Source organism: Capricornis sumatraensis, chromosome 4 (genome assembly GCF_032405125.1).
Source record: "Capricornis sumatraensis isolate serow.1 chromosome 4, serow.2, whole genome shotgun sequence".
NCBI lineage: Eukaryota > Metazoa > Chordata > Mammalia > Artiodactyla > Bovidae > Capricornis > Capricornis sumatraensis.
The window spans coordinates 144,452,632-144,470,122 of NC_091072.1; the positions used below are offsets into that span (position 1 = coordinate 144,452,632).

The following is a 17,491-nucleotide window of genomic DNA, read 5'->3' on the forward strand; positions in this document are numbered from 1 at the left end:
ATGATATACGTAAACACCAATGTCCAGCTACTAGAAAAAATATTATAATTACTACATTTAATAATATTCACTTTTACTGTATACTGATTTTAGATTTGTTTTTCTAAATACTAGTAGAAGGGATCCTTAAATAATCCACAAGCTCAAATCATCAAAGTATTTGCCTTTGAATCTTTAAAAAGCTTGTATTATAGTCTTTTGTGTGTTTTGGGAGAAAATGAAATATTTATTTAATCCCACCCCAAAAGACAGACTTCCCTAGTGGATCAGACAGTAAAGAACCTGCCTGCAATGTGGGAGACCTGGGTTCATCTCTGAGTTGAGAAGATCGCATGGAAGAGGGCATGGCAACCCACTCCTGAAGATTCCTGCCTGGAGAATCCCCATGGACAGAGAAGCCTGGCAGGCTGCAGTCTCTAGGGTCGCAAAGAGTCGGACATGACTGAGCGACTAAGCACACACGCACCCCAAAAGACATTATACTTTTGGTCAGAGGATATCCAGTATATGCCAATCCTTTTATATTTACTGAGTGAGGAATGAGAAGTGTTATATAAAATATTAATCGAGAAGTACTTCATGATCCTGAGTAATTTATTTATATGTATATATCTTTTGTGCTAGAGCAAGTATTGCAAGCAATTTTTAAAATATTTTCATCAGATTAAAATATAACTTTTGAAACTCAATTTGATCATTAGGTCCAAGTCACTTAGATTTTGAATTTTACGTTACTTTGAATTTGATTTTTTTAAAAAACAACTGAATCCTCCTAACAGATTAAATGTCTAATTTAATCTAAATTCAGTGGAGAGGAGAGTGCAAATAGATGAGCTTCCTAATTGAATTTCGTTGTTGGGTAGACATAGTTTAGAGATTTCATATATAACTTATGAATAAGAGACCATGAAATATGACCATGGTATTGTTCATATTACCAGTATATCTTCTCCTCCTAGGTATACCTTTGGCCAACCTGTACATGGGAAAGTCCAAGTCCAGGTGTGCAGGGGATTTTTTTCCTCTGTGGCTTGTGAGAAAGACAAGAATGAAATATGTGAACAGTTTGTTGCACAGGTACAGATCATGATCTTTACTCCAAAAAATTAATTCTTCCTCATTTTCAATATTATTCTTTCTTTGATTCCATTTATAAAAGAGACTGAACAACACTATTTTCATGTTGTAGATAATGGAGGTTGTAAATAGGTGAGGTAAAGAATGAAAAGAAAATTCAAGTTGTAATTCATTCTCTAGGCCAAGTCCATTGCTCTTCACCTATGTATTCATGGAATTTTTAGAATTTGAATGATCTTATTGTCTTTTTTTGTTTATACTGTTTAGGTGACCTCTCTGATCTTTCTTTGGAGTATCATAAACTATCCTTTACATAAATGAATCCCTGATGGCACTCACCATGCCACCTAGAATTGTCTTTATGAAAAAAGTTCACTTGCAAATAGCTGCAATTCAAAGTATCTATTTTATTACCTTAGATTTGAAGTTCACTATTGAAGCCATCATTTGCTTTTTCAGTTTATAGTATCATAACATTAATGATCGTGGCCATCTCATTGAGGATCAGCTTTAGACTTCAAAAGTGAAATGTGTTTACACCATACAGTTTGTATTTTAATTCTGATTATCCTAATCTCACTGAATTTTTGAACAGAAACTTACCTAAAGGCTTTTTTGTAAACGTCAATATTTGGTTAATACAGACAGAAACCTATATTTTAGGTAGGGATTGCAGACTGAAAAAGACTGAATGGAATTCTTTCACATCAGAGAACATTATTCTATCGTGTGGTTATAATACAATTTTGTCAGCCATTTTACCCAAGTGACGGGGATTTCATTCAACTAGTGTTTAATTTTTCCCCAGTGTGAAAAATGCAACTATAAATAATCTGCTAAAAATATCTTTATGTATGAGAAGTTTTATTTATTTGAAATAGATCCCTTGGAGCAGATTTCCTGAGTCAAAGTAGATAAATAGATAGGTGGATAGATACAATCATATATAGATTTAATTTTTTTAAAATATTACTGCCAGCAATACATGAATTTAAAATGTTTTGCCATTTTGGTAGATAAAAATTTACCTTGTTTTAACTTGCATTAGTAGTGAGTTTGGGGCTTCCCTGGTGGCTCAGCGGTTAAGAATCTACCTGCTAATTCAGGAGATGTGGGTTCCATTCCTGGGCAGGAAGATCCCCTGGAGTAGGAAATGGCAACCCACTCCAGTATTCTTGCCTGGAAAATCCCGTGGACAGAGGAGCCTGGTGGGCTATAGACAAGAGTCAGACATGACTGAGAGGCTAATCAACAACAGCAATAACCCATGAGTTTGAGAATATTTTCATATTTTTGTTATCAGTTTGGACTTCTTGTTTGAGAACTCTTAATTACACCTGTTTTTCCTGTTGCTGTGAAATGGAAACTTTCTTGTTTTATGAATATTGCCCTCTAACCCTCTTGCCAGAACTAGAAAAAGCCTGCACACAGCAATGAAGAATCTGCATGCCGCAAGAAAGATCCAGTGCAGCCAAAAAAAAAGTACCCTCTAGTCTCAAAGCGAAATTTTTTCAAGTTTTTGTTTAAATATTGACTTTGTGGTATTTTTGAAATACCAGAGCTTCTAATGTTTATGGGCTCTCAGCCTTAGAAAAAGATCTTACCTGCCATTGTATTGTACATGTAGCTATCTATTCTAATATTTTAAAAATTTATCTAATCAATGTATCAATTTATTAAGTTCTAAAATAATTTTCTTTTCTTCCAGATGGATTTTCATCTGTGTTAGTATCTACCTCTTGTACAATTTTGCCCTCCTAAATCATCTCATAAAAATGTTCATCTATTTTGTTGGTCTTTAACTTCTGCTTTCACCTTTTTCCTAATATTACTTTCTGTTTCTGCATAATTTACTTTCATTTTCATATTACTCTTTTCCTTAAAATTTTAGTTTATTAGTTCAAAAAATGTTAGTTGCTTCTGGTTTAAAAAAAATTCAGTGTTTTTACACTTTTGGTTAATCACAACATAACAGCAAAGATTTTGATGCGAAGTATTCATCCCTTGACAATGGCAACACCTAGATTATTATTGATTTACTTCACGTGGTCTCTTTGACTCAGGGATGACTGAAAAATTTTTCCTCTTAATTTCAAAGCAATTAAAGTTCTTTGATTACTTTTTATTATTATTTCTTTTTAATTTGTATTTTAAACAGACAAACTTGCCCTTTTTTGTTGTTGTTGATTTTATAGCTGATAGTTCAGAGCACCACATATTCTGGAATCAGAATGCCTGGTTACCTCCACCACCTCCCAACTGTGTGACCTTGGGCAGATTATATAGCCAACCTGGGTTTCATTCATTTATCCATATAAAGAAGATGATAATAGTGACTTGTTCATATCGTGGTTCTGAGGATCAATGAATTGATATATCCCTCTAATGTTTTACTTTTGAAATTAATAAACACTATATTTTAAAATAGAATTAAATCTATATCTCTCTAATTACTCTTGTCACTACTGAAAGATTATCTACAGATTTTTCTTTATTTCATTTCACTTTACACTAGTAGCAATTTTAAAAATCTTTATTGAAATACAGTTGATTTACCATGTCATGCTAATTTCATATGTACAGCAAAGTGATTCACTTGCACACATATATATAAATACATGTATTATTTCTTTTCTATTATTCTTTTACATTCTTTTCCCTTATAGGTTATTACAACATACTGGGTATAGTTTCCTATACTATGCAGAAGGTCCTTGTTGGTTAACTATCTGTATATAAGTAGTGTGTATATTGTAATCCCAAACCTCTGATTTATCCCTCCCCACTTCCCCTTTAATAATCACAAGTTTTTTTTCTATGTCTGTGAGTCTGTTTCTATTTCATAAATAAGTTCATTTGTATTCTCTTTTTTAGATTCCACATATAAATGAAATCATATATTCATCTTTTTCCTAACTTTCGTCACTTAGTATGATAATCTCCTGGTCCATCCATGTTGCTGAATATGGCATTATTCCTTTTTTGTGTGTGTGTGGCTGAGTAATATTTCATTGTATACATATACCAGATTTTTCTTTTTTTTAATGAACAATTTACCTTGAAGTGTTCTGGTGTCACATAGTTGAAGAGTGCTTCTACTCCATCTGTTCTTAATACTTCTCAAATATTAAGGAGATTTTAATTTCTCAATCTTAAAATATTATTCAGTGCCATTTTTCATTCGTGAATTTGTTCCCATCAATGTCTCCAGGAGAATATCCCTGAAATCTGTAAAATATGCATTACTTCCACTTTGTTTTCATTACTGATGAAACTCCCCCCAATCTCCTCCTCCTTGTTTTGTAATTCTTGGTCATTTCACCAAGTTTTTGAGATGGAGCCATGGAGCAATTGAGGGAGTTACATATCTGTGCTGAAATTCCATATTTTTTAGAGGCTTTTAAATACCTAACCTTTTCATTACTCTTTCTCTTCTTTTCAGTTGAAAAATGGTTGTGTTTCTCAAACTGTAAATACAAAAGTCTTCCAACTCTACCGTTCTGGACTTTTCATGTCATTTTATATCACCGCAACTGTTACGGAAATTGGGACAGGTAATGCTCCTCTTTTATGGGCAATCTGGGGCTATATGCAGCTCCCTGAGAGACGTTTACTGAGTTAACAATGTTCACAAAATACAGATCAATAATTGTTCAGCATGTGGAGTACATTGCCAATAGGTCAACTTGAGCATTGCTTTTGAATAAGATTTTCCTAATAATACTTAAAATTAAGTAAATGCTCTATGTTTACATCTCATCTGTGCTTGCATCAGTGAGACAGAGGAGCTTGACAGGTGAAAAAATTAGGTATCTCTTTATAATTTTGTGTAATAATCAACTGCCAGGGCCTAGTTTTTTATTTAATGCATATTTTACAATCTACATCTAGTAGGTCAAATGCAGCTCTTTGCCTGTTTATGTAAATAAAGTTATATTGGAATATGACCGTATTTACTCACCTTGCATAACAGTGACAACAAAATTGAGTAGCTGTGAGAGGGGCTTGTGAATCATGGGCTTAGAATAATAACTATCAGATCCTTTATAGAACTTTGCCAACTTCCAATTTAATACAACTGGATATTTGCAAAAGCAAAAATTATTAGTGAAAAATCTGCACATAGTGTACAAGAAATATTTGTTTAAGAAATGAAACAGAAAAAGAGGAATGTGAGATTTAATTTGAGATAGTAAAACCAGATTCAGTTACTATTTCTTGTTACTTAAAAATGATTCCTGCTGCTGCTGCCGCTAAGTCACTTCAGTCGTGTCCGACTCTGTGCGAGCCCATAGACGGCAGCCCACCAGGCTCCACCGTCCCTGGGATTCTCCAGACAAGAACACTAGAGTGGATTGCCATTTCCTTCTCCAATGCATGAAAGTGAAAAGTGAAAGTGAAATTGCTCAGTTGTGTCCGACTCTTAGCAACCCCATGGACTGCAGCCTACCAGGCTCCTCTATCCATGGGATTTTCCATGCAAGAGTACTGGAGTGGGGTGCCATTGCCTTCTCCTAAAAATGATTGAGATAATATTATTTATAAACTTCTTTGTGTAAATCTACTTAATCAATATTATAATGGCCTTCATAATGGATGCTTGACACATTTATATTGTAACTTACATATTCTTGCCTCTGTTTATGACATGCTTTTTTGGTATCACAACACATTTCTACTTACTTTGCTATCAGATATATTTTTTTGAATCTGGAAAAAATGTGAAAACAGTTACCTTGCAGGCTAATAATGATTTTGGAAATGAAGCCTTATTTTTGAAATTTCTATGGTATTCTCCATTATAAGAAGAGTTCCAAGCCAGAAATGACTAGAATGGTAGGAGGAAGGACATTGAGTGTTCTCTCTTGTTTCTGATTCAAATATTTTCATGCTAGTTACATTATTCAGCTTGATGAATTATATAACCTAATAGTACTCTGTAACCTACTTCTAGCACCCACACCTCCCTTTCAATGTAGAACAAGAATATAATTTTGTGTATATGCATTTGCACATATACAAACAAAATCTAAGTTATTTGTTCTTCTGAAATTCTTGATCAAATGACATATTTCCCATAACATTGCTTTTCATTTCTTGCAGGTGTGCAGATCAGCAAAAAGTCTTCTATTTTTATCACTCCAGTGCTTGGAAGTGTGAGCTTCGAGAACATGGACACTTTCTATAGAAGGGGAATTTCTTATTTTGGAACTGTGGGTTTGAAAAACAAAGTGTTTTCATTTCATTTTCTTAGGTCATAGATTGCCTTTTGAAAATTTCTGGACACTTTTTTCCTACTTTCATAACACATATGTAGCATGACTGCATATGATATATTGGAAAAAGTCCTAGGCTGAAAGAAAGCAATAGATACAATTATAGATATCTCCATATCATATATTTTTAAATAGAACATCTTTCTGCTTAATGGAATTTAATATAATTACAAATAAACAATCACATTTGCAAATAGAAAATGCTTTCTTAATAGAAATAGGACATTTTAATTTAAAAAATTAATGATTCTTTTTTGTGTGTGTGCAGCTTAAATTTTCCGGCCCTAATAATGTTCCGATGGTGAACAAGTTATTGCAATTGGAGCTCAATGACAGATTGGTAGGAAACTACACCACAGATGAGAATGGTGAAGCTCAGTTTTCCATTGATACTTCTGATATATTTGATCCGGAGTTTCGTCTGAAAGTAAGATATCAGAGTGGATGAGATCCCACAGAAGAAATAATGTTAGGAATTTTGAAGATTAGAAATCTCTTAAAAGATACCTTGCATTGAAAATACATTTTAATACACTTTAACATTTAGTATTTTATGTTTGTTCATTAAATAATACATAAGAATACTTTTCAAGATAACAGCCAATTACTATTATTATAAATTCTCCAATAACCAATATTTTCCTCTGAGAAAGTAGAAATAGCTCATAAAGATGATTTGGCTTCTTTCCTTTGACCATTTTGTGCATAGATAAGAGAGACACTATGATTTCTCCTCTTCTGTTTAAACAGAATTTTGCATTTAAATAATTGGTTAGTGTTCAAATGTAGCTGAAAGGCATGAGGCCTAATGTTGACTTCAATGACAAAGTGAGATAAACAACTCATTGTAGGCCTGATGAAATAGACACACAACTAAGGTCATGTTTTATATATGAAAATAGGGGAGTGCTCTTATTATTTTACTGCCAGTAACAACTCTGAAATGTTAAGCACAAGCTAAGATTCTTCCCTGCCCTGAAGGGATAAGAAGCTTTCCATTCTATAATAATGACTGTCCCCAGAAGATCTTTATACCTCTACAACCCATTTGCTTTCTTTTATCTTCTCAGGCCACATATATCAGACCCCAAAGCTGCTACCTTCCCAGCTGGTTAATTCCAGAGTACATGGATAGCCATTTCTCAGTCCAACGCTTCTACTCGCGAACCAGCAGCTTCCTGATGATTGAGCCTGAACCCAAGGAGCTTAGATGCAATCAAGAGAAGATTGTTACTATACATTACTCGCTAAACAGTGAAGCATACAGGGATGATTCAAACATCAACTTCTTCTATTTGGTAAGTCTCAGTGGGTCGATTTATGGATCTTGTCTAATTGTCTGCTTAGCCCAGTACAGCTCAGAACCTATACATCAGTTGGGCCATGTTAATCAGATTGAACCAAGCTTCTTCCTTTGCTGATGAGTACTACTGGGTCCACGAAGAACAAACCCAGAAATAAACACACAAAAATTCATTTCAGTTTTCAAGGTCATTTCAGTTTTCCAAGGTTGAAAAGCTTAATTATTTATTTATTTTAAACTTTTTATTTTGCACTGGTGTATAGCTGATTAACAATGTTGTGATAGTTTCATGTGAACATTAAAGGACTCAGCCATACATATACATGTATCCATTCTCCCCCAAATCCTCTTCCCACCCAGACTGCCACATAATATGGAGCAGAGTTTGCTATGCTGTACAGTAGGTGCTTGTTGGTTATCCATTTTAAATACAGCAGTGTGTACATGTTCGTCCCAAACTCCCTAATTATCACTTTCCCCACAACATTTTCCCCTTCCAGGTCAACCATAAATTCATTCTCTAAGTCTGTGAATCTGTTTCTGGAAAAAGTTATTACTCAGAGTCTGCTATTTTATGCACTCAGTTCTAACTCACATTAAGTATATACATACCCTTCAGGAGAATGAAGTATTAGACAGCTACCAGAGAGCAAAGTAGAAGGCTGACTTTGATGAGCAATAAAAAGAATTAGCCCTATCCATTTTATCTCTATACGGTTATGGAAAGGTGAAAATCTACAAACTTAGAAATTAGGACTCCTGACTGGAATCCTCTCCCCTCTCCTATGTATTAGGTGAGTTAGTTGATCTTTGGCAGATTGTTTAAACTCTCTAAGCCTTAACTTCCTCAGCTATATATTTGTCACTGGAAAGAAAAACAAAAGACTTTGCTCCAAGGGTAAGTATTATGTGTCAGGCAGTGTTATAAGGGTGCTTGTTTTTTTTTTTTTTTAATTAACTCATTAATCAGCCCTATGAGTATCTTCTTTTCATAAATAAGGGAACAGGGGCAAAGAGGTGAAACGACTTGGCTTATTTGAAACCAGTTAGTCTCAACGGTTTCAGGGCTTTATTCACCCTTCCATGATAACTGGCATATCACTCACCAAGTTTCCCGCACATAATCAGCTCTCAGTCAACTGTGGTCACTTGCTCTGTTCCTTCCCAAGTTGTGAAAGAGCCTGTTTTTCATATTTGTTTGTAAAAACTACTTTATCTTATAGAATAGAATTATGATTAGGTCATTCATTATCTAATGATAACATGATACTTGAGAAATTGAATATTTCCTGCCATATCAGTAAACAAAGAATGTCACAGTCATCAGCAGCTGTATCCACCATGGTTAGTGAGCTGGTGAGCCATGAGGGGACTTGGTAAAGAAAAAGTACTGGGAGTTGGTGATGGACAGGGAGGCCTGGAGTGCTGCAGTCCATGGGGTTGCAAAGAGTCGGACACAACTGAGAGACTGAACTGAACTGAGAAGCCACCAGACTGCAGTCACTCACTGCAGGAAGTGACTAAGGAAGTGAGTGAGCCCTGCGGAAACCTGAGAAATGAAAATGCAGGGTATTAGACCCAGATAGCTGGGGTACATATCAGAGGAATAATTTCAGTGAGCCCAGAATCTTGCATCTTCCCATATATTGGAAAATGCTAAATTCCTTAACTTGGGATATCTGGTTTTCATTAGTTAACAATAACCTTTTGATGTAACTGCATTTTGTTGTAAGACTTCCCTCGGCTCCTCCGAGCAGGTCTCTCAGTTTTACTTGAAATGCTTTCTCCCAGGATTGAAATCCTAAAAATTCCCAGTGAATAAGGTATAACTCTCAACTTTTAGGTTGTGATTTTTTTTTTTAAGCCCACACACCATATCATCTAACATGCTATCACATGCTGTATTTTCTTTGTTCTGCACAGGTTATGGTGAAAGGAACAATCTTCCTCAGGGGACAGAAGGAGATCAGAAACAAAGGTGTATATAAAGCATTGATGTTTTTTTAAACATGCACTCTACCTTCATTTTTCTGTCTTTTAAAGAAATGTTACTGTGATTCTAGTCAAAAAGTTAGGAAGGGCACTTAGCATTACAATTTGTGGACAGAGGCTCAGGGTAACCTGCTAAATATTTCAGTGAAAGAGATTTCAACCTGTTTCTATGATTGCTAGGCTATCAGGTACAATATGGAAAAAGTGATGTCCAAAACTCAAACATTGTTATTGTCTAAATTATGCAGTCTTCCTTCATATGTATACTTCCCATTCATTGATTGACTGGGGCTTCCCAGAGGCTCAATAGTGAAGAATCCACCTTTCAACGAAGGAGATGTCAGTTCAGTCTCTGTGCTGGGAAGATTCCCTGGAGGAGAAAATGGCCACCCACTCCAGCATTCTTGCCTGGAAAATCCCATGGACAGAGAAGCCTGGCGAGTTACAGTCTATGGGGTTGCAAAGAGTCAGACATGACTTAGCAACTGAGAATGCACACAATTTATTGATTAATTAATTGACTTGCCTTTAAAATAAAGTCCAATTTGCTCTTTCTATCCATAAGCCATTCTTTTTTATCTAAGTGTGCCCAGTGAGTCAGGAAACTTCTGACACTGTGTCTGCTGCTCGTCTCTCATATTTACACAGCCTGGAAGGGAAACATCTCCTTCCCCATCAATGTCAGTGCTGATCTGGCTCCCATGGCTGTCATGCTTGTCTACACTCTTCACCCCAGTGGGGAAATCATAGCTGACAGTGTCAAATTCCAGGTGGAAAAATGCTTTAAAAACAAGGTGAGTTCTCTTCTATTCGCTGCATGTTCTGAGTGAGAGGAGTGGACAGTTTACTCCCTGGTGTCTCCTTGTTTGTTGACTGCTTATAACCTGTACATGGTCATCTCACAATCAGCATTGGCACAGCTCAGTTATTAGGCGGTGAATCATCAAACAGAATGAACCACTTTTGACAGGAGTGCCAATCTTGAGATGGCACGAGGGTTGGTGAAGGCAGTGTCCCTGTAATGATGGAGAATTAAGGAGGAAAGTGGGCAAGAGAAATAAAGGTACAGAAATCTATAAAGATTTACTTGGAAAAGATCAGAGATAGTCCAACTACTGGGTTGGCCAAAAAAATTTGTTTGGGTTTTCTATAAAATGCTATGGAAAACCATGAATGAAATGTTTGGCAAACCCAACATTCTCATGTAAAATAATCTTACTCCTTCCTTTTCTTCCTTAATTTTAGGTTAGCATAAAGTTCTCGAAGGAGCAGGGACTACCAGGCTCCAGCACTGGTCTCCATCTTCAGGCATCCCCTAACTCGGTCTGTGCCCTCTGGGCTGTGGATAAAAGGGTTCTCCTACTGAAGTCAGAACAGCAGCTGTCAGCTGAAAGTGTAAGTTCTCAGATTTCCTCAAGTCTTATGCTCCAGATGATGTTTTTATTTAAAATGGAACAGGTTAAAAATGTCAAACATTGTCTTTCTTTGTCTTTCCATGGATTGCCCACTTAATTATTTTTCTTGGATGGCTCGGGACTCAACAATAAAGAATTCTATGGATAATTACAATGGGTTAGGGATTATACAACTGTAGATGTGACCATATATATGAAAACCTACAGTTAAATGTCAGTATCAAAGAGTATGCTTGGACATTCTGTTATATGTTAATAGATCTTATATTTTCACAAGCATTACCAAACCAGCTATTTCAGGATATTTCATCAAAGTCAGCTCAATTAAAAACTATTGGATATTTTAATTTCCCATTTTTTATTTGTTTTTACTTTTTTTTTTAATTGGAGTATAATTGCTCTACAATGTTATGTTAGTTTTTACTATACAACAAAGTGAATCAGTTATATGTATACATATTTCCCATCCCTCTTTTTTAAAATTTATTTTTAATTAAAGGAGAATTGCTTTACAATATTGTGTTAGTTTCCACTGTACGACAAGGTGAACCAGCTATATGCGTACATGTACTCCCTCCCCCTTGACTCTCCCAGCGCCCTCATCCCATCCCTCTACAGAGCATCCCTCCAAGAGCACTGAGCTGAGCTCCCTGGACTGTACAGCATCTTCCCATTAGCTCTCTATTTTACACATGGTAGCATATATCTGTCAGTGCTGCTCTCTCAATTCATCCCAGTTCTCTGTGTCTGTGTTTCTATTCTTGCCCTGCAAGTACGTTCTCACATTTTGAAGCTGCATCTTTTCCTTCCTCTAATGATCTGATTGTGTCCCATCAACCACAAGGTTTGGAAGCTGCCACTTCTGGGCCCATTTATTTTAAGCCCCTCTCTTATTGAATCCAAAGACCATGATTCATACTTTGACACTTAATGTTGTACTTTCTTTCATCTGGAGTTGACTGGTGTGTGTATCTTCCAATTTCTCCGTGCCAGTCTTCTCTTTCCTTCATGTAGTTTCTTAAAATTTCCCTGTCCAACTTCTCAACAGTAGGAGCTCTGTTGGACTATGATGTTATTTCTTGTTGTTGTTCAGTTGCTGTGTCTGACTCTTGTGACCCCATGAACTGTAGCCCCCTCAGGTTCCTCTGTCCATGGGATTTCCCTGGCCAGTATACTGGGGTAGGTTGCCATTTCATTCTCTAGGGGATCTTCCCCACCCAGGAAATCTTCCTCACAAAGGGAAAAAACCCGTGCCTCCTACATTGCTGGTAGATTCTTTGCTCTGAGCCACCAGGTAAGCCCGTTGGTATTTCTGCTAACAAGTAATTTGAAGGTCATGGTATTATCTGTATCACACTTACGCTAGAGATTACTTGTTCTCTTTTATTTTATGTTCTCTTTGGAAGGATAATTGAGAAGATTTAGAATCAGGCTGCTATCATTTTCCTCCAGATCTAGGCATTCACAGATAATCACGAATCATCTGTGATCTCAGCCTTGGAATTATCCATAGATCTTCAGGCAGCTCTTCCTTACATGCTATCTTAAATCCTGAAGTAAAACTAAAAATTTTTGTGAACCACCTAAAACAAAATTGAAGGATTCCTCTCCTAGAATGAGCTGACTCAAACATGTTAGATGAAATATTACAGCTATAAAGAAAAGAACAAGGATAAATGGTTATTTGGGGATGGAGGGAATAAATTGGGAGATCGGGACTGACATATACACACTGCTATATATAAAATAGGTAATTTATAAGACCCTGCTGTATATCACAGGGAACTCATCTCAATACTCTGTAATGGCCTATATTAGAAAAGAATCTCAAAAAAAGTGAATATAGGTATATGTGTAACTTAATCACTTTGCTATAATACCTGAAACTAACACAACATTGTAAATTAACTATACTCCAATAAAAAATTTTTTAAATCATATTATGAGCAATTATACTATGTGTAACTAGAATATATGCTTTTCTCTTTTTGATAATGAGATTTACATATTGAATAATGTTTCTTTTTTGCCTTGGCTGCCTGGAAACTGATTCAGATTTGATACTATGCTTATTCATGGAAACATAGCAACCTGTGTGTTTTATATGTTTATTTACTTCATTTTACTTGATTTTAAATTTTTTATTTGTTGTTAGTAAATAAATTTTTAATGGACCCTTTTTCCCTTAAACCATATCAAAATATAAAACTGAAAATAAAATGCATAAGGATTATAAAATAATTATGTGTTGATGTATTTTTAAATGAAGAATAAATGGTTATAGCACAAAAAGTTGCCAATTTTGCCTCTACAAAAAGAATATTTCAAATAATTAGAAACCATGATATTTTTCTTCCAGGTGTACAATATGCTCCCAAATAGAGAACTGTATGGTTATTTCTACCGTGGTCTCAACCTTGATGATGGCAAGCTAGACCCTTGCATTCCTCAGAAAGATATGTTTTACAATGGCTTGTATTATATACCTGTAAGCAACCATGGGGATGGAGACACCTATGATATTGTCAAGGTAAGATCATTTTAGGCTTTAAAATTACTGCATACTGGGACTTCCCTGGTGGTTCAGTGGTTAAGACTTCACCTTTCAAAGCCAGGGGTGTGGGTTCAATCCCTGGTTGAAAAGCTAAGATCCCAAATGCCTTGAGGCCAAAAAAAACCCCAAAAACATAAATCAGAAGTAATATTGTAACAAAGTACATAAAGACTTTTAAAATAGTCCACATCAAAAAAATACTTTAAAAAATTATTGCATGTCAATTTTAAACTTAGTTTTCCTAATGCATATCTTGGAGAAGGAAATGACAACCCACTTCAGTATTCTTGCCTGGAAAATTCCGTGGACAGAGGAGCCTGGTGGGTTACAGGCCAGGGGGTCACAAAAGAGTCAGACATGACTATGCATGCATGCACCGAATGCAAATCTATGTTTTATTATTTGCGCAGTAAAGAATCTGTCTGCAATGCAGGAGACCTGGGTTTGATCCTTGGGTTAGGAAGATACCCGGAGAAGGGAATAGCAACCCATTCCAGTATTCTTGCCTGGAGAATACCATGGACAGAAAAGCTTGGTGGGCTACAGTTCAGGGGGAGTCACAAAAAGTAAGACATGACCAAGTGACTAACACCTCCTTTTCTTTGAGATTGAGGTCAGTAACGTGCTTAAAATCACTTAGAAAATGTCTTATAAAGAAGATATTCATTTTTGTTGATTTTTTTCTCTGTGGAAAATAAATTATGGGGTGGCTGAAATGATGATGTTGATGTTAAAGTTAAAACTTGATGTTAGAAGCAATGAGACAGTCTTCAAGGTATTGCAATAAGTTTTATGCAGAAATCATCAAATCAGGAGGCTAATATAGAGCCTCAGCTCCATTTATACAAAGGCTATCATTGGAATATTCTGAGGCTTCCTAAAAGGGTATATTTTTAAAGATTTTTTTTTTAATGTGGACCTTTTTTTTTTAGTCTTTTTGGAATTTGTTACAATACTGCTTCTGTTTTATGTTTTTGTTTTTCTGCTACAAAGCATATGGGATCTTAGCTCTTCGACCAAGGATCAAACTGATACCCTCTGCATTGGAAGGCAAAGTCTTAACCACTGGATCACCAGGGAATTCCCTAAAGGAATCTTTATGATTGAAGTCTGCTGGGGCTGCTGCTAAGTCACTTCAGTCGTGTTCAATTCTGTGTGACCCCATAGATGGCAGCCCACCAGACTCCTCTGTCCCTGGGATTCTCCAGGCAAGAATACCGGCGTGGGTTGCCATTACAGCTATAGAAATAAACGGGAAAAGAATCAGACATTTTCCTTCAAATCGCAGAGCTCCAATTTACTGGCTGTGTCTCATACACATATGTTCACGTGTGTGTGTGATGTTAGTTAAGGCAATGATAACATCTCATAAATATTTTTCCCTTAGAATCAAATGGAGAATAATGTAAAACCCTTAGCAAAATCCCAGAACACAAGTGCTGAATAATCATAGTGATTATCATTTTTCCTCCAATTTTAGAGACTTCACACACATCAAAGACAGATGACTTGACTTGTAATATACCAGACCCTTGCTTGCTAGCAAAGAAAACATGTATATTTATCATCTATTTTTTAAATTATAATATAGTTGATAACTTTTTTTAGGTCTTGTATGAAGAGACTGCTCAACTTTTCCTTTGCTATTTATTTCTTTGAAGGATATGGGTCTGAAAGTCTTCACCAATCTCCATTACCGGAAACCAGAAGTATGTTCAACAGAGAAAAGCATACCATACCCTGGGCTGCTCTATCTAGAATCAGGAGGATATGCACCCATGTACAGTGCCCCATTGAAAATTGCATGTGGGTAACCTAGAATTGTGTACAGGGAGATGGTTAAAATGATTCATGGAATTGGTTGTATTTCATATGACTATTCAAAACTGGGATTTTTACATGTGCAGTATGTCATGTGTTTGTCTACGACTATACATCCTGCAGCTGAATAAAGCAGAATAAGGCAAGTGGGAATGGTATTAACTAAAAGGAAGAATTTGCTTCAGATATGAGAGGAAGTTTATTTTTATGCTAGAACACAACAGCAGAAATGTACAGGACGGCAATCATAATGATTACAGGAGGAGATGCCTTTATTATGTATCGATCAGAATACATAGTTCAAGGCAGAGAGCATTTTGATTCTCAGATGACCAAACAGCTGGCATCAGACAATTGTGTTCAAATACCCATCCATTTTTGGCTTCCCTGGTGATAGAGGGGGTGCATGTTCAATCCCTGGTGGGGGAACTAAGATCCCATAAGCCATGTGGTATGGCCAAAAAATAGGAAAAAAAGAATGCCAAATATAAAAAAGAATGTATGTGTGTGTGTGTGTATAACGGAGTTACTTTACTGTATAGAAGAAAGTAACCCAGCCAAATATAGCCCAGAGGCCAAGGAAACAAAAGAAAATGTTCTTTAGTAATCAGCCACATTACTGTTGGTAGGAATGTAAATTGATACAGCCACTATGGAAGACGATATGGAGATTCTTTTAAAAACTAGAAATAAAACCACCATATGAAACAGCAATCCCAATCCTAGGCATATACTCTGAGGAAACCAAAATCGAAAAAGACACATGTATCCCATTGTCCATTGCAGCACTATTTACAATAGCTAGAAAATGGAAGCAACCTAGATGTCCATCAACAGACAAATGGATAAAGAAGTTGTGGTACATATACAAAATGGAATATTACTAAGCCATAAAAAGAAACACATTTGAGTCAGTTCTAATGAAGTGGATGAACCTAGAACCTATTATACAGAGTAAAGTGAGTTAAAAAGAGAAAGATAAATATCCTATTCTAACACATATATACTGAATCTAGAAAAATGGTACTGAAGAATTTGTTTACAGGACAGCAGTGGAGAAGCAGACATGGAAAATGGATTTATGGACATGGAGAGAGGGAAGGAGAGGGTGAGATGGTTGGAAAGAGTAACATGGAAATTTATATTACCATTTGTGAAATAGATAGCCAATGGGAATTTGCTGTGTGGCTCAGGAAACTCAAAGAGAGGCTCTGTATCAACCTAGAGGGGTGGGATGGGGAGGGAGATGGGAGGGAGGTTCAAAAGGGAGGGGATATATGTATACCTATGGCTGATTCATGTTGAGATTTGACAGAAAACAGCAAAATTCTATAAAGCACTCATCCTCCAATAAAAAAATAAATTTAAAAAACAGACATTAGCAAAGTTAATGTCCTTAGAAACTTTAGTCATTAGGATGATGGAATTGGCCAATACCAAACTGTTTCCTGGCAGACACCAGAATGTCAGATGGGAAACACCATTCAATAAATAGACATGACTTTCTCTAAATTTGACTCTGGAGGAACAATGAAGGATGATGTGTGTGTGTGTGTGTGTGTGTGTGTGTGTGTGTGTGTGTGTGTGTGTGTTGCTCTTATTTTAATAATGGGACTGATTTGTGCATCAAAACACTGACACCTAGGCTGAGATGTACATTTATTGACACTGAGCCCCAGCAGCAACCCCTATATCATGTCCCACTAAGCATGTGTGGTCAGAGACATAGTTTATGGGTGTGTCTTTGGAATGTATATTTTTATTCTCTCTCTTTAAAACATTTCTCTTTTCTTTTAGCTGGTGAAGTCACAAGGGAGAATTTTGACTCCATAGAACAGGTTATAATTGAAACAGTAAGAACAAACTTTCCGGAAACATGGATTTGGGACCTGGTCAGCATTGAGTGAGCTTTTAAGTTTTCCTTCCTATGTATCTTTATTTTTATTTTCTTTTTGTCTTTATTTCCTAAACTTTATTTCTGAGTATATAAAGAAGAACTATGTCGGTAAAATACAAAACACCATTCACTTGTATGTACTGACCACATATTTTA

General features: G+C 35.9%; 1 protein-coding gene across 1 annotated transcript in view; it reads left to right on the top strand.

Moving 5' to 3' along the window:
* Window positions 1-17,491, top strand: part of LOC138078766 (ovostatin homolog 2-like) — a 51,912-nt gene that overhangs the window by 12,321 nt on the left and 22,100 nt on the right. The window contains 11 exon segments of the mRNA XM_068971514.1: window positions 960-1,077; window positions 4,520-4,631; window positions 6,181-6,290; window positions 6,622-6,780; window positions 7,424-7,665; window positions 10,242-10,281; window positions 10,284-10,442; window positions 10,894-11,043; window positions 13,423-13,593; window positions 15,279-15,427; window positions 17,252-17,341. Coding sequence (XP_068827615.1) covers window positions 960-1,077; window positions 4,520-4,631; window positions 6,181-6,290; window positions 6,622-6,780; window positions 7,424-7,665; window positions 10,242-10,281; window positions 10,284-10,442; window positions 10,894-11,043; window positions 13,423-13,593; window positions 15,279-15,427; window positions 17,252-17,341 — 1,500 coding nt within the window.